This window comes from Tasmannia lanceolata, unplaced genomic scaffold, assembly GCF_043159265.1.
Source record: "Tasmannia lanceolata isolate RefF3 unplaced genomic scaffold, GAP_Taslan_0.1 ptg000012l, whole genome shotgun sequence".
NCBI lineage: Eukaryota > Viridiplantae > Streptophyta > Magnoliopsida > Canellales > Winteraceae > Tasmannia > Tasmannia lanceolata.
The window spans coordinates 41,455,463-41,479,511 of NW_027518689.1; the positions used below are offsets into that span (position 1 = coordinate 41,455,463).

General features: G+C 41.0%; 3 protein-coding genes across 4 annotated transcripts; 1 reads left to right on the forward strand and 2 right to left on the reverse strand.

The window, feature by feature from the left end:
- The first annotated feature begins 754 nt into the window (after positions 1 to 754).
- LOC143888817 (uncharacterized) lies at positions 755 to 1,393 on the forward strand. The gene has a single exon (XM_077393215.1). The coding sequence runs from the start codon at positions 755 to 757 to the stop codon at positions 1,391 to 1,393; it is 639 nt and encodes a 212-aa protein (XP_077249330.1).
- A 2,919-nt stretch (positions 1,394 to 4,312) lies between these two features.
- On the reverse strand, positions 4,313 to 8,233 carry LOC143888246 (FT-interacting protein 3-like). The gene is made up of 4 exons (XM_077392607.1): positions 7,560 to 8,233; positions 7,070 to 7,467; positions 6,249 to 6,895; positions 4,313 to 5,843 (listed from the first exon to the last, which is right to left on the reverse strand). The coding sequence occupies exons 1-4, from the start codon at positions 8,092 to 8,094 to the stop codon at positions 4,433 to 4,435; spliced, it is 2,991 nt and encodes a 996-aa protein (XP_077248722.1). The 5' UTR covers positions 8,095 to 8,233; the 3' UTR covers positions 4,313 to 4,432.
- Positions 8,234 to 14,122: 5,889 nt separating this feature from the next.
- On the reverse strand, positions 14,123 to 23,434 carry LOC143888247 (uncharacterized). Of its 2 annotated transcripts, XR_013254512.1 has the most exons (3): positions 23,141 to 23,434; positions 14,659 to 17,918; positions 14,123 to 14,397 (listed from the first exon to the last, which is right to left on the reverse strand). XR_013254512.1 is itself a non-coding variant. In XM_077392608.1 (2 exons), exon 2 carries the CDS (start codon positions 17,801 to 17,803, stop codon positions 14,837 to 14,839), a length of 2,967 nt encoding a protein of 988 aa, XP_077248723.1. In that variant the 5' UTR covers positions 17,804 to 17,918; positions 23,141 to 23,434; the 3' UTR covers positions 14,435 to 14,836. The 2 variants fall into 2 exon arrangements, 1 of the variants encoding a protein (XP_077248723.1); XM_077392608.1 differs by lacking the exon at positions 14,123 to 14,397 and having other exon boundaries at positions 14,435 to 17,918.
- Positions 23,435 to 24,049: the final 615 nt, after the last annotated feature.

Genomic DNA, 24,049 nt, shown 5'->3' on the forward strand with positions numbered 1-24,049 from the left:
AAACTGGTGCTCTGCTGACAATTATAAATTCAAAGGTGTCTCGGTGTGGAGAGATATTTTGAAGGTGGAGGTTCTTTTTTCAAAAGGCATTCGTTTCAAGGTCTATGTGGGGGACATGATTCATTTTTTGCTAGATCCTTGGTGCTCGGCTGTTCCTCTCAAGGAGCTTTTCCCTGAGTTATTTATGGTGTCATCTCAGAAAGGGGCATGGGTCAAGGACTGTTTCGAAAGAGTAAATGCGAAAGTGGTTTGGACTCCCAAGTTTAGAAGAGCTTTTTTTGATAGAGAATTAAATTATCTTCAAGAATTCCTATCCCTATTAGAAGCTTGCTACATCAAGAAAGCGGGCGCAGATAGGCGAGTATGGGTTTGGAGCACTTCTGGCTTATTTTTAGTTAAATCTTTTTACCATCACATGATTTTTAGTATAGTGGAGCCTTTGTCTTCCTCAATATGGAAGTTCTTTTGTCCGCCGAGAGTTGCTTTCTTTGGGTGGTCAGTCTGTAGGGGTCGTATTCAGACAATGGATTTTTTGAGGAAGCGTGGAATGTGGTTGGTAGATCATTGTCCTCTCTGCTGATCTGATGGCGAATCAATAGATCACCTTTTCATCCATTGCAAGGTAGCTAGAGTCATTTGGGGTCTCATTTTCGCTCGCTTTGGGGTCTGTTGGGTCCCTTCCAAAACTATGGCTGACTTCATTAGGAGCTGGGAGTGGAATCCTTGGAGAACGAAAGGCAAGATTCTTTAGAAGATGTGCCTACTGGCTACGTGGTGGATCTTGTGGAAAGAGAGGAATGCGCGAGTCTTCGAAGGAAAGGCTAGGTCTCCCTATTGGATTTATGTAAAGCTGATAGCTGCTGTTATATCTTGGGCTCGGAGCCTCCTTTTGTTTCGTTTTGTTATAGCTTTTGACCTTTGGGAAGGATGGGCAATCATCTGTAAGGAAGGGGTCAGCAAAGTGAAAATCATCCAATCTTGGTATCCTCCTTCAGATGGGCAAATGAAGCTTAACTTCGATGGTTCGTCTCTTGGTAACCCTGGAGAATCAGGAATTGGGGGCTTATGCCGAAATGACAAGGGGGAAGTTCTTTGGGCTTACTCGGGACCTATCGGTGTAGCGGACTCAAATGAAGCAGAGGTCAGAGCTGTTCATAGCGGGATCAAGTATTTGGATAGATCGGCTTTTGACAAAATTATAGTGGAAAGGGATTCTTTAAATGTAATTCGATGGCTTTCGGGTGAGGCGTCCCCTCCTTGGAGATTTTTGCCTTTTTTCGAGGAGATTGAGGACCTGGTTCATGGTTCTTCTATTGTGTTTGACCATGTTAGGCGATCAGCCAATGCTGAAGCAGATTCTCTAGCTATGGGAGGTGTTTTAGGGCAGCTTTAGAGTGGTTTGATTATCTTCCTCCTTGACTTTTTATAATTTTTCTCTTCCCTTTGTTTCTCTTTAGGACCATCTCGGTTCTATTTTTATATAAAATGCCTTATTCAAAAAAAAAATGATAGTCTAGAGGTGGGTGGGAAGAAAAGGGAATGAATATATCACTTCCATTTACAAATTATAAATGATAAATCGTTGAAATATTCAACAATTTTTTTATTTTATTTTTTTGGAAATTCAGATTTAATTAAAAAGCGAGGATTTTGGAATTTTTAAATTATAAAATGGGTACAAAAAGTTTGGGTCTTTTTCAAGAATGTCTAAATTATTTGAAGAAGTTTGTAACTATGTTTGTAGCATTCCATTGGGCTCTGTTCACTTGTTTTCTAGCTGCTGGAAAAGAAAAGAAAGGAATAGAATCTGACGTGGAAAACTGGAAAAGAAACTGTGAGAAAATTCCTTTTTGTGAGAGAATTCCGTTGTTCACTTGGCCGAAAAGGAAAAGATAGTATGCAGGCAAAGTGGTTTTCTCAGGAAAGTGATTTTCCCATCCTTTTGGTGAGAAAATTTAGAGCGAAAGTGCAAGAAAGTTGGTTTTCCACGTCATTATTTATATTTTCCACCTGTGTAATTCTGCTTTCCCGAGAAAACAAGTGAACGGCGAAAAATGTCAAATCATGTCCAATCACGGGAAAATTTGTCTTACTTTCTTCTCCTTTCCTTTATCAAGAAGGCAAGTGAACAGTCTTGGAGAATACGATACATGCAAGCGACATGCTACTATCATAATATTTCTAACAATTTCAAAGATCCAGAGTAGATCACTGTTAGTGGTTTTTTTAACTTTAAAAAGAAAATTTTCCGCTAATAAAATTTGAAAATATAATCTGGACCTAATAAGTTTTGGGAATTGATATCAACACTTCTATGTTTTTATAAGATCCGTGACACATCTTGTTGTGTAGTATTTAAAGGGCTGTCAGTAGAATATTACTGTTGTAAAAAATCTTTTACAAGCCCTCTAAATACTAAACGATAAGATGCTTTCGTGCATCTTATTAAAAGAGTGGAGTGCTGAAATCATTTCCCTAAGTTTTTATGTAACAGAATAGCAAAGCAAACATAATGAAGACCAGCGATTCACGTGAATCACACCGTAAAACTTTGGATGATTTGTAATTGAAAGTAGCACCCACAAACTGCACCAGTTGGTTGTTAGTTAATGGTAATGGGAGTACTAATTAGACATTGAAGTTAAAAATTGTGGATGGCCCCCGCTGTCTTATCCTTGTCTGATATTTTTTTTTTTTTGATGGGCATTATCCTTGTCTGATTTGGACACAGAAAAATGCCTATCGATCATCATCAGTCACTAAGTCACCTTGAAAAGGATAGCACATGAGAGAGTACGTATATAGTTAATAAAGAAGACTAGTACTTAGTTCTACCTTATTATTATGGAAAAGATAAGAAAACCCACTGATACAAATGAACAACACCCACCATCAATTCCTTCCTTCACAGGGATTAAAAGAAGCCCTCTTACAACCATAGTTTGAAATTTCGGTTTCGGTACCGATTTCGGACCCCACAGAAATCGAAATTTTGAAATTTCAGCCAAAATCCGGCGAAACAAGGAAACCACTATTTTATTGGATATAAAATTTCAGCCAGTAATTTCGACCGAAATTTCTGTAAAATATTAAATTAATTAAAAAAAACAGATTTTTGGGTGAAATTTCGGAGAAAAAAAAAATCGGCCGAAATAAAATACCGTTTCGGGTATATGTGATTTTGGTGTTGGTCTCCACCAAAATCCGAATCAAACCATGCTTACAAGTTACAACAACTCAGTCAATCTCATTCATTTCACTTTCTTTGCTTTATTGAAAAGGGACTGATATCTGCACCATCATATTTTAATAATGACACTTCTCACTCTGTTTTGCACTTCTTTTATTAACTTTCCATGGCTTTTACAATACTCAAGCTGTTATCAACATCCGATCAATCCATCCTCCTTTTTTCCCTTCGAAAAGGAGAAAGAGAGTTGTCTTTGCGGGGAGATAAAGTTAAGATCCCCCACCAAATTCCCCGAATCCCACCCAACGCATGTCTGTCCAACCACACTCGGTCAAGCAACATAAAGGGTGAAAAGGAAAGAAGATGCACACCATTCACTCATTCTCCTCTCTCCTCGAAGGTTAGAAGAATCCCAACTTTTCTCAAACATGCACTATCCTAATTTTTCTCAAATTCTATTCAGTGTATATTCCTGTGGCCCCCTAGAATTACAATAAGAAACACTTCTAATAATGCTCATCATTAAGGGTAGTTTATAATCTTCTACTATGTATGAATTAGGATTTAGATTCTATATAAGGTCTTGCTTTTATACCTTTTAGTTATCTCCTATTTTATAATCTTTGCTTATGGTGGAAACTTTTTAATCACTTTTGCCTGTGGATATATAATCAGATAATGTGATAAATCATGTAAATCTCTCGGCGCTGTTTGTTTTGGATTGTGAGAATCCATTTTGAATCAAAAGCTGATTATGGGACTCGAAATTAAATAAAATATTGCGTCCGATGATCAGTTTTGAACTAAATTTCGATACTCAAAATAAAAAATAAAAAACACCTAAGACGGGGCACGTTATTCAACCCGTAATTTTGACTCCAATAATCGGTTTTGGAGTAAAATCAATTATAAAATTCCAAAACGAGCAGGCTAGGGCGTGTTCTTCAACACTTCACATTCTCAGCTTTTAGGCCGAGGTGAAACGGGTGGAAGAGAATTTTGAACAATCAACCCTAGTGTTTTCAATTGTTGATCATGTTTTCTATCTAATTTAACTGTTAATTTATGTTTCCATCAAACCCTAGATCAATGATACAAATTATCTATAATGCCAGTGAGTCATTGTAAAAGACAACTTCAAGAAGTTGATAATGGGTATATATATAAGGGATGAAATAAATCCTACATACAGATTGAGAAAGCAAATGACAGAGAATTAAGGTCTCATCATCATCATCATCATCAAAGGAGCATATCAGACTTGGCAGGCAATCTTTTGAAGAAATTGAAAGGGAGTGAAGGCATCCTCTTAGCCCTAAACCTAGGGTGCCTCAACATGTAGATCCCAACAAGCACAGCCACAACCTGAAATGGGGTCACGTAAAGAAACACTGCCACAATCAACGAGAAGATGATAAAGATGGCGGTAGCCCGAGGGTCCCTCCAGCTCAGAATAGCCTGAGCCCTCTCCCCTTGTGTGGCCAAATCTCCTGCCACCGTCTGCATCCTCCCTGCCACACTCTTCAACCGATCATATCTCATCCTAACAATATCCGACGGCCGAGATGATGGGAACGTGTCAAATTCCTCGTCCAACTCATCAGGGTGGGCCCACTCCGCATGTGACAACTTAGTGTCCATATGTGGAGGTTTCCTCGGTCTATACCTATAGTTCCATATCCCAATAATAAACATGTAGAGAAAAATGGTAGGCAAAATCAGCTCCGGGTAACATACTAGTATAAAGAAGAGCACGTGCACCAGGATCGTGGTCACCGGACTCTTCCAGTTCCGAATGTCGTCGAACCATTTTCCGACCGCGCCGACGCCGGAAAGCAGCGCCATTATACGGTTGAAATTCGACTTACTCCGCCGGAGACTCCACATGTGGTAGTCCACATCTAACATATAGTCCACGGTCTCTTTTCGGACAGGGGGCTCAGCCCGTTTAAGCCTTTCTGCCACTATCTGGATGGCGTGTCTACGTAGGACGTCCACGTGGAGGACTGAGATTGGTTGGAGATAGTGCATTTTGGGGAGCAATGGCTTAGCATAAAGGGTGACCATGTTGACCCAAGCATTGCACGTGAACCGGAGTGCTAAATGGAGTTCCCCTGTTTTCTTAAGGCCCGAAGGTTGTAGGACTAATAACGGGTAGTAATGTGTGTAAATTTTATCAATTTCTAATGTAGATAGACGAATTCTAACCTTTCCGATTCTCTGATCGTCTCTTTTACCACCATTGATCTGGTAATTATCGAAAACTCCGATGGTAATGACGGTGCAAGGATCATAAACTTCCCAAGTGTATTGCTCGTTCCAACTTGGTGCTAGAGTGTCCAAAACGGTTCGGGTTCGGACCCATTTACGACCATACTTGGCTAAGCAATAGGCATCTGTGGTTCTCCCATCTTTGGTTTTCATGGGGAGTAAATTTTTCGCACTTAGAATTCCCACTTCAAGAAGTCCAATATTGGGTTTTGTTAGATGTTTCGCCGACGGCTCGAAATCGCTGCTGTAGTGAGTGGATTCGTCGAGGACGTGGTAACCTGCCTCGAGACATAGCCGGAGATACAGCTTGCTCGCGAATTTCACTTCTTTCTTTTTGTCCTCTTCGACCGATGAAGAAGAAGAAGGTTTGACGAGGTTGTACCTGTTGAATTATAAATGATTAAATAACGCCAACTCTAACAGATTAAGGCCCTGTTCGTTTGAGATTATGTCATCCAATTGTGAGCCCCAAACCTATTATTGAGCTCAAAATTACGTTTGAATTTGAGTCCAATAATAGGTTTAGAGCTGACAATTGGTTGTAATAATTTTAAACGAACAGGGCCTAAGCTATTGGAGTAATTGGTTGTTTCACATGGTATCAGAGCTATTGCCTCACGGCAAGTCTTAGATTCAAAACCTAACAATTTCTTGATATTAAAAATCCACCAGTAAGGCCAACCCAAAAGAGGAGTGATACGCAAAGGGGAGTGTTGAAGTATAAATGATTAAATAGCGCTAACTCTAATAGCTTAAGCTTTTGGAGTAATTAGTTGTTTCACATTACCAATGAGGGTCGACGAGCTTCTTGTGGTCGTCGCGAGGTACCGCTGCGGAGAGTGGGAGGACTAGTTTTCCCAATTGGTCGTGCTTGGTGGGTCCGATTCGATCTTCCACGGTGATGATCAGAAGCTCATCTAGTGGTTCCGATGCAACGAACAAAAGTTCCTCGTTCCAAATTGGATTCAGAGAGCGGATAGAAGATGGTCTGGTGAACTTCACTTGATTGCCCAATTCCATCCTGACCCAAGTTTCTGGGGGCCTGGTTTTATCTAAGGGGAGTAGGTCTTGAGCTTCAATTACATGGACTCGGAGGTAAAAGAGTTTGGGAGAGTAGTAAATGCGAGAGCGGGTGTTGGAGAGACCTTCTGAAGTGAGAGAATGAGCGTCGGAATGCCAAGCGTCGGGAAAAGATTCGTCGGCCTGAGTTCCCATCCAGACCGCTAGCATTATCTCCCCCCTTGCTGTTTCCCCTTTTTTGTCTTCCAATTTATACCATCTCGGAGCCAGAGGACTATCCGGTGGGACTCGCATCGGCACCTCGGTGAGATCAATAACCAAACGACCCACAAAATCATCCTTCACAAGATCCTTATCTTTCAGCACTACTTCCAGCAAATTGGCTTGGAGCCGTTCTTTAGAGAAGGCAAAGACCTGTGCGATACGAGAGGGGCTATTAGATGTGATCAGATCAGTATTCCTAATGTTCCAGTTAGATAAGTACTTCACACTTAAACTTTTATTTCTATCAACAAAATTTCAGGTGCCACCCTGGGCTCCTAGATAAATTCCGGGTTAAAAAAAGAGAGTGAGAAAGAAGGCACAGACCTGTTCCCACACTGGGTTCTGGTTCTTCTCCATGTGTTTTGTTATCCCTTTGTAATTCCCTATTTTCACTTCGACGTAAGGGTCGAGGCTTCCTGTTATGTCCATGGTAGGAAGGTCTTTAGCCTTGACAACATTCACATAGAGGTAGTACATCTGTTCTACGAGGTCGTAGGTGCTAGTAATCTTGTCGCGGTGATAACGCATACGTCCGGCGAGAGGTATGTTCGTCTCTTCTAATCCGAATTCCGACGGTTTCGGACCCATCATATGACGCATAGTGACAGCCGATCCGAATTGGCTCTGAGCAGAGTCCGCTCGAGTCTTCTCCTCCTGTTTCATTGGGAAGTTGAATTGGAACCCAGATGAAGGTGGAGGAGCACCACCCCCTCCCCCTCCCCCTCCCCCGATACCTGTTGAAGCACAAATGATCAAATAACGCAATCTCTAACACCTTTTAACTGTTTAGAGAGTAATTGATTGATAAGAGAGCATTTACCTGTCCCAATTGCATGCCAAGACTGTGTTTCCCTGCCTTTCTTCTTTTTCTTATTTAATTCATCTCCAACTTTGGTACCTCCTTGTGGTGGTGGCTGCGATGGATCTTGAGTATTGGATGGAGGAGTAACAAAAGATGAATCATGGACTGCGTAGAGCTTGAGACCGATATCCCCGCTGATGTGAGAGAAGAGACCTCTCTTATCAAGAGGGAATCGTTGTACCGAAGCTTCGAACTCCGACAAGGGGATTGAAATGCCAGAGATCCTGACTCGCCCGAGGAAGTTCTTGTGATGACCGCCTTTTCGATCGTTATACACGACCACGTCTACAGTCTGGTTGGGGAGATTGTTTGGGTCTGTTACATTGAAGGAGAATTTCTCATTCCAAACTGGGCTGAGGTCTTTGGTTTTGGTCTGAGTCCTGTGCTTTTGTCCCTCAAAGTCTACTTCCACAAAAGGGTTGGCTGAGCCATTACCGTCTTTCGGCATGAGATCGCTTGCGTCTAGAACTTCTACGGACAGCTTCATGGCCGGAGTTCTGTTTTTTGATCGGAATTCCGGTGGAAAAATGGATGGTTTTTAGATAGACATTGCGAGGAGGAAAAGAAAGTGGTGGATGTATCAGGTTGATGTAGGAGTTTTGGACAAGATGGTGGGGAGTATTGCGATGGATATTTGTAGTAAAACGACAGATATGATAAATGGTGAAGGGAAAATGACATATATATATTCGCCCCCTTTTCTTCACCGGGCCACCACACTTGTAGTTGGGAGAGGAAATGTAGTTTTGTTTTGGTGAAATACTGAAATTGGTGGGAGTGAGGTGGGCCGAGGATGATGTAGGACGATCTGGTAGAGATTATTGTAAGAGAGAATTATCTTTGAAAAGTCATATTTTACACTGCCTTGTTTTGATAGAGACACCCTTTGTCCTTTTGGTTGAAAGAAAAAGGAGATGGATCTTTCTCTTACATGTCGGTTGTCTTTTGTTTTGGAATGTGTTGAGAGATTGGCATTTTCTCATTAGATAATGGGAATTCGAAATATTTTTTTACTTTTAGAAGGTGTTGGACAGATTAATTAAGACAGAGATTAAAATAGGTGATAAACCATGTCCATTAGCAATAAACAAGCTCAATTCTCTCTCTCTCTCTCTAGCTAGATCTCACCAAAACCTTAGGATTTGAAAAGGTAAATACTGTAGCCCTACTCTGTACATTAATATTTTATAAGGTCATTGGCATAGAAGGAGATGAAATATTGGCCCCTTTTTCTTTATATAGGCTCCCCTCTCATTAGACCGGACTTAATGGTGTCTGGCCAATTTTTCCAAAGAAAAAGTAAGTGTGGGTAAAAGTATATGTGGGTATCACTTTTTCAATGATACTAACCCATCAACTTGTTGGTCCCACCATGTGGTCAATCAATCCCCACCAAATTTTTATTGCTCAGATGATCCTCACCGCTCATATTATTATAGGTTGAGAAAAGTAGAATATAACCGGGTCAAAAATCTATCTCAAAGAAAATGAAGGTTTACGATTGTCTGATGCAGATATTTATCATCGGAGGGTCCAAAAGATTATCGAAATCGGTGGACCCAACGAGAGAAATGCTTTTGTTACTGATATTGGCACTACCATGTTTTAATAACAGCCGTCGAAGTTTATTACGATTGGGGTTGGGGTTGAGCCTCTGGCTCAATGGTAAAGGCTTTGCTTTTCAATCTTGAGGCCGGAGGTTTACATCTTACCTACCCCAAAAAAAAAAAAAAAAAAAAAAAAGTTTATTACAGTTCCCAAAAAGCTTTCAAAAGCCAAGCTTGAGAGAGAGGGGCACGAGGGGATGCTAAACTGAAGGGCGACCTTCCAAAAACAACCACAATGGCGGCCCATTGGATCCACGTCATGAAAGGGCATTTATAATAGCACTGAAAAATGTAACAGTAAAAGAATAATAAATGACCCTTCGTAACAGGAATCCAATGAGGGCGCCTTTGCGACTGGAATTTTCAAGAGCGTCTTTCAATTTAGCAATCCACACATACACACCCATATATACATACAGGATTGTCTTGGCAATTTCTCAAAATACTACTTTTCCGGGAGAGAACAACCACCGCATAACATATTTAGTCTTATTCATTTATGTATTTCAAAATTAATGTATTTCAAAGTACATACTGTATGAGAGTACTTCAACATATATGTAAATAGGTAAAGGAAGAGTTCTTTAGTCTCTTCAATTGAATATGTTGTGATAGTCATAATAGTCATGGACTTTCATGTTGCAGTCACAGTCACAGTCACAGTCACAGTCATAGAGGCAACATTGATAGATGAAGGCAAGAGTACAATGCTTGGTAGTAAGGCTGCAACTCGGGTCGGGCGGGTCGGGTTTTGGAGAACCCAACCCTACCCGAGAAATATCTCGGGTCGGGTCGGGTTGGGTTTTTTTTCGGAAAACCCAAGATTCCCAAACCCTGCCCTACTCATGATAAATCTCGGGTCGGGTCAGGTCGGGTTTTTTCAAGTTGATGCAATTTTTTAAGGACAATTCTTGTTTGGCATGGCAACTCAACTCATAGAAGCAGAAATTACACTCACATTACACTTGAATCAAACAATGATGTAATTACACTCACATTACACTTGAATCAAACAATGCTGATTCAAACACTTGAATCAACTCAACTCATAGAAGCAGAAATTACACTCACATACAATAACAGTGGATGCGTGGGTTTTCACTTTTAACTTTTAACTAACAATAGAAAAAAATGTACATACTATAACTTATGTAACTCGGGTCGGGTCGGGTCGGGCTCCTTCAAACCCGGCTGGACCCGAGATTCATGCGGGCTTTTGAATGCTCAACCCGGCTCGACCCGAAACCCATGAAACCTGAAGCCAACCCAGGCTATTTTCGGGTAGGGTCGATGCGGGTCAGGTAAAACCCGGCTCGAGTTGCAGCCCTACTTGGTAGTGGCAGTAGGAAGTTGCTAGGCAGACAAATTTAAAATCGGGTGTATTAGGCCTAAAATTGGTAACAGATACGGCAGTGACGTAAGAGCTGATCTGGTGGGTCCAACGGATGGAGCTGAAGGAATGAAGCCCTGCACTAGAACGCACGAGGTCAGAAGACCAACCTAGAGTCGTACTCCGGACGGGCCCTTCGACACTCAAGTCAGTATGAGCAGAAGTGCAGAGCCAAAACTTTAAGAGTAGTAGTTGTTGAAGTTCTCCCCCTACTTTGAGCCTTGAGAGGTCTTTTATAGAGGGAGGCTTGGGGTGGTTGGATTACCTACCCCAGGACAGGTGTCGGCCCTTTTGTGGGTTTAGGTTTACCTACTCTCAGGTAATTACCGGATTACCCCTGGGCAAGTGCCGAATTCGTGGTGGACCCTTTAAGGGCCACGTGTCAACAGCCAATTGGTCGTTGCTTTTCATACCCCATCAGGGTGCACCAGGAAAAAGCATGGTAAGGATAAAGAGTTGAACAAAGTGTCACGCGGCTAGGAGTAAGAGACATGGTAATTAGGAGTAAGAGACGGAGGGATGGAAAACACCTATTTGATAATTAATAATCTCAAATACCTTATATAAAACATGGCCACCCACAATAATAATTACTAGAGCCCCAAATATACTATAGTGACACGGTAACGCCCAACTTTTTCGAAGATCCGAATCATTTATTTGTTTGACCATATGATCTCTAGAGGTTTCTATATGGTGCCATCACTCTATGTATCAGACAGTTAGGTTTATCCCATGGGGATGATTTTCGAGGCATGTACAACCTATTTATGTTGGGGCCAACAAATAAGCTGTTTGGATCTTTCAACAGGACGAGCTGGTGTGTGTTTTTTTAAATAAATGTCACTACCAGGCACGTGGTAGTGGTAGTTGTAGTGGGAATATCTGTAGCCTATGTATGTATATTAAAGTAAGTATCTTGTAGTTGTAGAGTTCATTATGATATTTTTAAGGACCGGCTCTATTTTTACCTTGGTACTCTTGTCATAAAAGCACTTGATTTTTCTTTTGGGAAGTGATATATCCGCCCCTTTTGATCACTAGGAACACCCCTGTCAGTGTTTTTAGCAATCAGGGGCATTGAATTCTTCCGACATAAGTACAACAGCCCTTCTTTAGTCACTGATACACTGACAAGGGGGTGTTCGTAGTGATCAAAAGGGCGGATATATCATTTCCCTTGTTTTTTTGCACGTAATGTTCATGAAAAAATAAGTGTTTCATGACTGGTCCAAAAGGCAATGTGAATATGTGGTAGGGCAGAGAGCGAGAGAGACTTTGGTTGGCGTTGACGTTTAGGAGAGAAGGTTGATTGCGGAGGGTGCTTCCCTTTACATCTCTAGAGCCTCCTCTTTACCAAATTATCAGTAGAGCATATCTGCAGGCTAATTCTTAATCTAAAGGAGTATGTGAATCATTCTTTCCTCATCTTATTAGGCCCTTGATTTTAATCTTATTGTAAAGGACTCTGCGGATCATTCTTTCCTCATCTAACTAGATAAATTATCATTCCATTCTTATTGTAAGGGAAATCATATCCTCACTGCCTTGATTTAATAATGATACACCTCCTTCTAACTTGACCCTCATCTTATTAGGCCCTGTTTGTTAAAGATTTTATGTCCAAAATATATATTATAGGATTCAAAATCACGTTTAGGCTCTGTTTGTTTTGGATTTTGAGAACCAACTGTCAGTCCAAAACTGATTTTTTGAGCTCAAATGGGCTTAAAATGATGCTTGACAGGAGCAAGTTTAGTACTGCGTGTGGACTCAAATGGCTTGGTGTGTTTAAGCATATGAGAAAATGACGAGTGGTGGCGAGCGTGTACAGCCTTCAGGCAACCGGAAAAACTAGCCTTGGCATATGCATATGTTAGGGCACCACATAGGTTACTCCACAAGAGAAAAAACAAAATCCAAAAACAAATAGGGCCTTAATTTTGACTCAATCTATTCTTAAGCTGTGATATAGAAGGCCCTTATCCTCTGATGACACTAACCACAATTATAAGGGAAATGACAGTTCCACTTCCCCAACTGTATCTTTTCTAGAAAATGACTTCCTTAAGTCTAATAAAAGGGAGTGGTATTGAAATCATTTTTAGGAAAAGACAAACAAAAGGCCACTGCAAATATCATTTCTCCCCTTCTTTTACTAGTTTTTCAGTGTAAGTTGAGCAGGCCAATGATTGAGGTGGGTGGAAGTGCGTAAAAAAGCGTAGGGGACCCAGCCAGGTGTAAAACTCCCTCCCCCAAGAAAGCCAAAATGAAATGGAATCCTGATAGTGTTGTTTAATTTTTTAGTCTGGTGGTGTTTTCCCCTTGTTTGTATTGTAGCCTCGCCCACATGGGCACATGCCATCTTTTGCACTTCTTATACCCTCTTTTATTCTCCTCCAAAAATCTAATACAACCCATGCAAATAGAAGATGATGGAAAAGAAACCCGACAAAGGAGAATCATAAAACAATCTTCAATGATACTTTTCCCTCTACTTTCCTACTTTGCAACAAATTCCCTGCAGGTAGCATAAAAATCTGTCCTCCTATCATTCAACTTGAAGAAAGCTACATCTTCCTCTCTTTTTTCTTTTGGATTTTCCCTCTGAGCAAAGATGGGTTCTCAAATAGGTGAAATACCTTTCTTTCTTGATGAATATTATAGGAAATCTTTTGGGCCTTGCCTTTATTTTCTTAGAGAGATACCAACAAGAAAAAAAAATCAAGGGAAGCAACTACATAATAGGTAAAATATCTCCAGAGTATATACTGCTTTTGGAATCATGGGGTCAGCCTCGACAGGGGGCCTAAAGCCAAAGAAACATTTAATTACTAAGCTTGCAGTCTTATGAGAAAGTTCCATGCATCAGGTGTGAGATGGCCCTTACACATGCCTACCCAAAGCTCCCTACATAAACCCCACAGAGAAGCAAGCAAGTTATGGTAGCCTAAGACGATACTTCGAAATCTGCAGTGTTTGCTGTGCACCATCTTTTAAATAAAATGGCATAAAAGACTGGTGTGTAAGTGATCTCACCCTGCTCCCTTTTGTTTCTAATTCCCTCCATTCTACCTCTAAAGTTTCATCTCAGGCAATGATTATATGGCCGATTTGTTAAACCATCACATATTTGAGTTTAATCAAACTCAATTCATGAAATCGAAATAGTCTGCCACTTTTAACCACATAAATCCAAAGAAGACCAACAAATCAAACTCCTCATATCAATCAATTAGCATCCACCACTGAAATCGTCTGGCTAATCATGTTCTTAGCCATAAGATTGGCAGTGAGTGGTAATATAGTCCCTACTAGTGCTGTTTGTAATTTCCCCAAGAAAGATCTCATTTACACGAAGGGAATCATAGAATACAAAGCATTAAACATATGACCCAACATCTCCCAGCTGGTCTGAGGAGGTTGGTTCTAAATCCATAACGATCAGAAAGCTCCATCGAAGGAGCCTACCAATCTAATTTTAGATGCGGTCCCAGATAAATATTTTTGGTTGCAAAGAGGATAAAAATTACATCAGCATGAAAGAATGCAAGAGAATATCTTCATAATATAGAAGTTACTATCAAACCTTACAAACTCATCTCGACAGATTTATAAGTTGATCAATCACCCGAGGATCAGCACCTAGACCAACCTAAAAATCAACAAGTTACAAAGTACAACAGTAGACTTTAAGGATCAAATACCCCACAATCAACAAAGGTCGCATAAACAATGCCCGGCTAAGGGAAATGGGGACATGTACCTTCAATAGGTACATTGTTCTGGGTAACTGTAAAATCAACAAAATGAAATGATTGTTTAGCAGGTATGGGTGAATTCATATTTGTTAAAATAATATCAGTATCATGTACAGAAACATTCAGGAGAACCTAGCCTCCATGGGCATATATAACTTAAAAAATGACCAAACACACAGTTTTCTTGATAAACTGCATTAGATGCGAACTTATTTTGTAGAACAGAAACTGGGATACTATTAGTCCCTAAAATAATGGTTTCCGTAGTAGGGCAAGGGGAGAAAGAACCTCACGTTGAGAGCACTCGATCAGATGCCTGGGGGTGCCAAAATTGCATGGGTGTACTCTAATCAAGCTCAGACGCCGATAAAACTACCTGTATCCAGAATACCAAGCCTTTCTCGAAAGATTCCAGTTAAAGACCTAATGTCTTTATCTTTACCAGAAGCGAACACTGGAGCCCCTGGATAATTAGCGCCTTGAAGTCGCCTGTTTGTAGCCAGCCTGATAGGGGTCCCATCCGGACTCTGGTTCTTTCCTCTTCATTGATGAGCCAGAAACAGTCACCTGTTGAAAAGACTTCACCTGTTCTTCCATTAATGGATTATTACTTGCTGGAAAGAATAGGTGTCTAACATTCCCTCTGGTTTCAGCTTCTGAGGAGGTTACTCCCGCATTCAAATCAAGATTATGCCTAAAGATACCTACGTCTTTTGCGCCCGATCCATCGATCAAATATGGGGTTCTAGGAAAAGTAGAGAATGGACCAGAACCCAATATTTGGGGTAGTATAGTGCCACCCCGTGAGTCCACCATATACTGTACACCACCCGAAGGATATACAGCAGAAGGAATGGAGACCGTGGGGCCCATCCCAAATCCATTATAGGAGAATGCAGGTGGTGTATAAGCCAGAGAAGGCTGCATAGCGACCATCCTCCCCAAATGTTCGACAGAGGGAATGGCATTGTGGGCAGTTGCGAGAAAGTGTTGGGCTGGGTGCAGATATTGTTCCCTGCAATGACTATGGCCAAAATCATGAAGAGAAGATACATTGTTTGATTCTAGTCCCATTGTTGAACCAAAGATAGACAAGGCAGGGTCATCTAATATCTTGTTTTTTGACGGCCGGGTCCCCGGGACTGGTCTGTGAATGCCATGCACTTCACCAAGAGATGGGTTGTCATTCAAGTCAAAATCTCTTATAGACGGCCTTGGAGATGACGTTGGAGATGGGCTGCTGGCCCCATTCCTCCTAGGATGAAGCCCACATCCAGTCCTCCAGTCAGATAAAAGGTCTGGGCAATTATCATCATCATCACCAAGACGGTTCAGGTCCAGATTGAGTCTCTCTACTTGTCTGGAACTGACCTCCACAGAAGAGTCTCCGGAAGGGAGATTTGAAGATACCGGAACATGCTTCTCGGGCAACAATTCTATGACTAAATCATCATCAGCTACATTCAAGTCAATCCCACGACAGCTCTGAGACTGTTTGGAGCTGCAGTTGTTCTCTCTGGTGGAACATCCCTTCTCTTTATCGGAAGTCCTGCAAAGTGATGCCGGACGAAATGCACTAGTCACTGCAGATCCTTTCCAACCTAATTCGCCTTCAAAATGTAGTGGCGCTGTAGGTAAATAAACCGGTCCTCTAGAAGTAGCCACGACTGGAATTGGTATCGACAAGTTTTTCACATTGCAAGGAGAGAGAGTTGCAGTCACTGACTGCTCAGGGCACTCAACTACCTCTATCTGAACATCATTCAAATCAAAGTCGCAGATATATGGCCGATCATTGAGACTTAAACCTTCAGGTACTGTCGTCAATGGAGATGAGTCTTGTGCATGATAACCATCATCAGTTTCAGGGATTGCTGGGCGGGTCTCCTGTGACAGATCGTTCACCTCCAAATGTGACTCTTCATTCCCACTGGAAGTTTCTGGGTCCACCTCCTTATTAGAACAACAACTGTCTTGACTATCTTGTTTACTGTGTGATGATTCACTTCTGTTACCAATTTCCACCACGCAATCATTTTTCTCGAGATCCCTCGACTCGGCAGTACTGTAAAATACTGGTTCACCATTCCTGTCCTCTACAGATGAAGAGCTGACTGAAGCCTCCCTGTAAATTCCAACCTCTTGCTCAACTTCTCTTGCAACCTGTCGAGCCACCTCAAGTGCATCATCTGGCTCATATCTGAGCTCCATTTCCAACCCTTTTCTAGTCTGAGGATCTGCATTTTTCTGCCCTAGCATTTTTATGTGTGCATCAATCTTCCCACGGATTGCCGAGTTTTCTGCATTTAATTCCATATCAGGTTTCATATACAGAACTTCTCCAGCTTCATCAGCTCTAAATGTTTCCATGTCTTGGGAAGTTTCACCCAAATTATTATATACAGTTTTGGGTTGTTTATCATTAGAAGCCACCGACATCATAGACCTTGAACCATCTGTAACAGTTACCTCCTGAAAAAAATTCCTTTCTTCGACACCCGACTCTTCACTTTCTGCAGATTTAAAGGTATTTTCATTCTCTAAAACAGTTTCACCCTTCAAGGGAATGTCTGGTGTAGACGCAATCCCTTCCAAAGAATGTATAGGTACCTCAGCATTCATAGAAACTCCACCACCTGTCACTTCCTTGGGACTATCAGATTCAAATCTGTCATTCTTGCTCAAAGTTGTCCCTGGAACTCCTTCAATGGAAAATTTATCTTTGCTATCATTTCCAGCCTCAAAATCTACACCAACAGAACTTAAAGCAGAAAAGGAGTTCCGTGGTTGGCAACTGCTTCCATCTCTTTCAGTACAATTGTCTCCGATTAAACCTTTAAAAGGAGTAATGATCCTTTCACACTTTGAATGTTCCCCTTCCAATAGCATTGTTTCGGCCGTGCACCCACTATTCTCATACTCATGACAGAGTTTGCTCCTGTTTTTCTCTGATTCAATCTTCACATTAGTAAATTTATCCCAATCATCAGATAAATTTTTTGCTTTCCCTTGAATTTCCCTACTTTTGTGATATTGGAGATGCCTGACAGTATTTCCTATTCCACATGCTTCCAATCCTTCCTGGTCTATGGGTAGTTTCACAAGTGCAGCTAAGACCAAACTTATAAGTTCTTCAATAGACTTATTACAAGTATCGATGTTACTCTTTTGTGCTTCTTGAAGGCACCTGTCCAAGTAGTGTACTCCACCTAATTTAATAAATTGCCTCAAGCAATCTGAATTCTGTGTAGCAGTTAGGATGCTAGCAATAGTTGACCATCGCTGAGTTGACTCAGCTGCACTTCCAGTAATATAGCATTCATTGTGATGCATCAGAGAGACCAACTGTTCAACCCTAGGGAGGCTTGCAAGCCCATCCGTCATTTCGATTTGGGTGAAAAAATGTTCCAGCTTCATATTATAACTCTCCGATTTCATGCTTTCAATTTTCAGATAAATTGGTTATCAGCTCAGCTCCTGATTTGAACATCTTCTGCTCAAGTAGAGGGACTTGCTTTGCAATCATGACTAGGTTCAGAAGTAACCGCCAATTCTGCAATATTGTAGGTTGTGCATATTAGATGTGGACATTAGTTATGATGTGACAAATGTCAATCTTCAGGCAGAAGGAAAATGAAGGCCAAGAAATGTATAAAAATCAAGCAAAGCAGCCTGTGTGGGACATAGTGTCCAACAAAAACAAGGCTCTACTAGAACCCAGATAACATAAACACATAAGCGTAGGGTTTTCTGTTCTATCCAGTAAAAAGGAGATTAAAACAGGTAAGAAAATCAAGCAAATATGGTTCCATCCAGAACCCAAGCATAGGGTTTTCAAATTCCCAACACAGTTAATCTTTAAAAAAAAAAAATAGAAAATAGCAACTATTTGCATTGTGTAGTTTAACAAGTATCAACTTTGTTATTTATTATTATTATTATTATTTTGGAGGATAACTAGATTAGATAAAAGGGGGATAACAAGTGCACTTCAGGGAGTATGGACTGCCACACATAAAAGGTATCTCAGAAGGCAGGAGGATAACTAGATTAGATAAAAGGGGGATAACAAGTGCACTTCAGGGAGTATGGACTGCCACACATAAAAGGTATCTCAGAAGGCATGAGACAAAGGGCAATTCCCAACCATCTTTCTAGAACCCCACACTGCCCATTAGTCGAGTTACAGACTAGTGGAAAAACCCTCAACCCATAAAACCCTTCATAAATCTCTTAAAACCCCTTCTTTCTTCTTCAATTGATCTTAATAGAATATACTTAATCTAAATTAATAGGTGATTAGGGGAAAGAAAAAATGGTTAAAATAAAAAATTGAGGGGTCTGGGTTGTTAAAATCATGCCTTTCAGTGTTTTACTGAAAGGCATACACCTTTATTTGGATGCTTATGCGGTATGCCTCAAGTGAAAGGAGTATAGCTTTTATGCCTCATAATGCCTCACCCCCTTCAGTCTTTACGCCTCAAGGGGCCTCAAGGTGCTTTTGGAACGCCTCGCCTTGAGGCACAAATTGAGGTCTGTGCCTCAAATGCCTTAGAAAACACTGCCTCAAAGTGCCCTAAAGAGATCAAAGAGTGATCAGATATTGGCCGAGGCTCTGCCAAAAGCAGATCATCATCATTATTTGGTTCACGAGCAGAACATGTTCTATATAGAACACATTAATTTTAGGGGAATGTTGAGAATAACCAAATTGTATGAGTAGAGGCATTTTGATCTTTGACCACAAGTTGTACAAAAGACCATGGACACCCTCAGAATTAAGTTCAAACTCCATCGTCTTTTCCTTGTCTACAATTTATATCTCATGGGTGATCGATCATCTTAAAGTAACTTTTTAACAAAATAGGCCCCAAGGAGAACGATACACAATGCAAATGTCAATAGTGAGCGGTGCATTTGATGTGGAATTGCAGATTATAGGCCCAACAAGTCGCATATTTGCCCATTAGGACTTTTAGGGATTTATGTCCATGTTATTTAGTTTCTAGGATTTTTATTTCCATGGTATTTAGTTTTAGGGCTTTTATTTTCCATGGAATTTAGAGTTAGAGAATTTATTTATTTCCTATGGAATTTTATTTCAATTGCCTAAATATAGGCTGTTAGAAGGGTATTTTGGTCTTTGTACATGTAACCCGAATTTGCACATGCACACATGGGAGCTCTCCTAAGGCTCTGTTTGGATGCAGATAGTTACCGTGTAGATTAGTTGTATGAGTAGTCAATGACTCGGAGGAGACAAACATTTGTAATGTTTGATCTACCTACGATTTACCTGGTTGAATAGTGATAAGTAGTGTTTGGTTGACAATCTCATAAGAGTAATGGGAGCGGGTGTCATTACCAATATATAGAAAGAGAAGAGAGAAGGTAGAGAGAAAGAGACAAAAAGAGAAAACCATTCTGGAGAAACAAGGCATGGAAGGTATGAGAGAACATGTCATGTCACCAGACAAGCAATAATTACCTAAGATTCTTGTCTGGTAGTCTTCAGGGATTGCGATGCTAAATTGGCAAACAAACAACATAAAGTTCATTTTTTCTTGGATTATCCTTGAGGATGCCAGGCATGTGGCGACCAAACATAGCCTAAGGAGACTCTCACCTTCTCCCTCACTTCTTCCTCCTCTCTTGAGACCATTTAAGTATTTAACATGGTATCAGAGCTGATCCTAGATGATTGAAGAGGGAAAAAAACAAAAAGAAGAAGAAGAAGAAGAAGAAGAGGAAAATACAAAAAAAGGAGGAAGTGGGAAAAACCCTAACCTTCTTCCTCCAAGCAACCCCACCCTAACCCTAACTCCTTCTCCACCTCCAAACAGACCCCACTCCTGGCCCAAAACCCAAACCCTACAGCTCCCATTTCCTCACCACTGCCTTCCACCTCCTATTTCCCCACCACATTTCCGCTGCCCCCTCCCTACCATTTCCCCATTGCCGCCCTCCACCTCCCATTTTCCCACCACATTTCCATTGCTACCCCACCCACCCCCGGGTCATTACAATCATGCCTTTCAGTGTTTTCCCACCACATTTCGATCCATCTATAGTCTGATGGAGTTACCCGGTTTCATCGATCTTCTCTGTGGCGACGACGATCAATGTGCACGGGTGTGATCCTTTTCCTTGTGGTGATACGACATTGCAGAGCATTGGTAAGTGCAGCCATCCTCATGTGATGCCTTGACTCGAATGCTAGGAAGAATCCCAATGGTCCTCTCATGCGGGTGTTGGGCCATCTAATTCCCTCTCCTGTGTCAAGCCCAAGACCTACCTCTTACCAACCGAGGTTGGAGATAGTCATTGGTGTTCCATTGTTTTCATTTGATTGGAGCCTTGCTTACTCGGAATTCGAGCAGAGCATATGCGTCTCTATGTCTCTATGTATTCGACACCTAGCCTTTCAGGTAACCTACCTCGTCATTGGTGTTCCATTATTTCATCTGATTGGAGCCTTGCTTACTCGGAATTCAAGCAGAGCATATGCGTCTCTATGTCTCTATGCATTCGACACCTAGCCTTTCAGGTAACTTACCTCTTACCAACTGAGGTTGGAGAGAGTCAATGGTGTTTAATTGTTTTCGTCTGATCAGACCCTTGCTTACTCGGAATTCGAGTAGAGTAGATGTGTCAATGTGCATTCGACACTAGCCCTTCACTTCAAGTACGCCTTTCATTGGTGTTCTTGTTATTTATGTTTTTCTTACCTCCGAGCAATTAGTTGGCAGCGGGAATATGTTTCCCCTTCTTAAAATAAAGTTAGAGGAGGACCCATGTCAGAATATTTCTAGTGATGAAAACTCTTTGATGGAGAACCAGATTCACTATGATGTCTCGACCTTGATGCTGTCCAAAATACGTCCTCGCCTTTAGGGCAAGGTGAGCTCAGCGCCTCAGCCTAAGACTTGTTTCAGTCCAGGGACGGTGATGTAGTTGTTTCCAACAGTTTGTTTGCTATCCATGGATTTAAATTTCAGTTTTGGTTTCGGTTTCAGCAGGCAGAAATTTAGGCCGAAATCCGGTAATAAAAAAAGGTATTATTTTATTATTTCAGCCGAAATTTTGGAATAATACTATATTTAAAATAAAAAATCAATTTCTTGAAATTTTGGCCAAAATTTAGGAAATCCGAAATTTTGGATTTCGCAAAATTTCGGATCAACTGAAATCCGAAGTTTTAGATTTCGGCCGAAATTTAAAACCATGTTTCCATCCCATAGATGGAGAAAACAATTTCATGGACTTTGATAGCCTTGAACTACCCTTCCAGAAAGAGAAAGGAGATTCATAGATCTGAGGTAATTCAGCTTGGCAGTAATGGATCCCGACGAATTGCCAATCTACAGGCTTCTTGCTCTAGCTATAATGGGCAACCTAGAGAGAATAATACGAAGCTCTAAAAGAATTAGTTGAAAAACATATGATGGAAATGAGAAAATTGATGGGCTTGTCTTTTGCTGTATAAGAAGAAGAAGCCAGGTCATTCTTTCTTTTAGTTGAGATGCACAATTTCCAAGATTCACCTCCTGCAAAAGAACTAAGAGCGGTTCCGCATCTCGGATGGATAGGACGATGGCGAAATTAGAATTCAATGTGAATTACGAGAGCGATTCAAGTAGTAGGACATCGGAGAGAAGGGTCATATAAGCTATGGTAGCCCGACGAGGGGAAAGGGCTCCAATAATGTTCATCGATTAAGATCCTCGTATGGAATATTGGTGTCCTGGGCTCTGTAATGAAAAAGGCCCATGTAAATAAGGTAATAAAAAAAGAACGAACCTGACATGTTTTCTCTCCAAGAGATAGAGGAATTGAATTCTTAATTCTATAGGCATTACAGGAGGATTTCCGGTCGCATGGAGTGGAGCATTATTCTCCTTAGAGGATGAACTCATCAGCTCTTACTCGATTTTGGTTAAACTGAGAAGAATCGAAGAGATCTCGTTCTGGGTCTTTTCTATTGTTCAAGGACCAACAGTCAGATCTCTTTGGGTGAACAACTCAATTCAACTAAGCCTTTGTCCCAAACTAGTTGGGGTCGGCTAATGAATCCTTTAGAAATTTTCTATAGGATTCATTTCATAGAAAAGTGGCAAAGAGATAGATGGGCTATCTCATGGTGCATCGGCGTGATTTTAATGTCACCCAATTTCTAAAAGACAGAGAGCTGGGAGCTCAAGAATGTCTCAAGATATTTTAAATTTCTAAGACTTCGTGGTAAGGAATGCGTTAGCAGATATACCGGTGACCGGAGCACGCTTTATTTGGGAGAGAAAAATATAGTAAAATCAATATCGGCCGAATTTCTTATTTTCCCTCTTTGGAATGCGATTTTTGTAGGAACCATCCAGATTCCCCTCCTAATACGTATCTTGAATCATAGAGCAATTCTTCTGGATCCTAAACTCGGATCATGGGGCCCATCCCCTTTCCAAATTTAGATTTGGTTAGTCCAAACTTAAAATCTAGGAGAAGGTGAAAATCTCAAATATGAGATAGGGATAGAACATAAGTATAAGGTATCAGGTAGGATATTACAAACATTGAGTAGGAGAAGCACCTAATCTCATGAGTAAGAACTAATTTTAGAATAGAACCCAGACATGACAAAACAAGTTGCTGTTATGAAAATGAAACCCTAGCTTCTTAACATGGATTAATCAAACAGCCTTTAAAACAAAACAAAAAACCCTACAATTCCAAGATCACAAAATATCCCAAAGCAAAAACAAAAGAGAAGAGAGAGGAGGAAACCTTGTTTTATGGATCGAGGATTTGAAGCTGAATTGTGAGCCTTTGAGTGAGCCCTAAAAGAGAGATGAAAAAACCCTTCTCCCACTGAAAAACAAACAAGGCTGACAAACCAAACGCATCTCCGCTTTTTACTCTCCGCTCAGAGTCGAGAGAGAGAGAGAGAGAGAGAGCTGACGGCGCTGAGTGTGTGTCAGATAGGTGGGCCCACCCTGCCGCTTCGTAGGGCCCACACATGTTCGTGCAAATCGGCAATAATTAGCTTTAGCTTTGCCCCACCGCCCGTACGCTCTGCGACTGGACATCATTTATTCCGGTCACTTTCTTAAATTAAGTGTTTGCAGAACGTCTCATGACGACGTCAAACCAGAACAGCCGCCGTAGGATGATCCAAACCGTCCATTTAATGGGCCACAACATGACTTAGATTGTGCCCCAAAATCATTTTCAGAGGATGAAACCTACACTCCTATCTGAGATTTTATACGGTGTAAGCCCTTATAATCCCGTATATTTTTCACATGTACTGTACAGACCATACTATAGGATGATCCAAACTGTCCTTGTGATGGTTCGCAATGTAAATAGGTTGTTCCCTAAAAATCATTTCCATAAGATGATACTAGACTTTCAATCTATAGAGGTTTCATAATACGCAATTCCTCTATAGAAATTCGGGAAAATGACTAAAAAAAGGGCTGTGTACTGACTATGACGTGGCAGCGGTGTTTTCTAAATTACCAATTAAGAGTGCATAAGATGAAAATGCCCTTATTCTCTCTCTCTCTCTCTCTCTCTCTCTCTCTCTCTCGCAATCATTACCTTTACCCTACAAATTCCAAAACCCACATTTTTTCCTCTTCTTCCTCCCACTTACGTTTGAAAAACCCTAAAACCTCCATTGTTGAAACC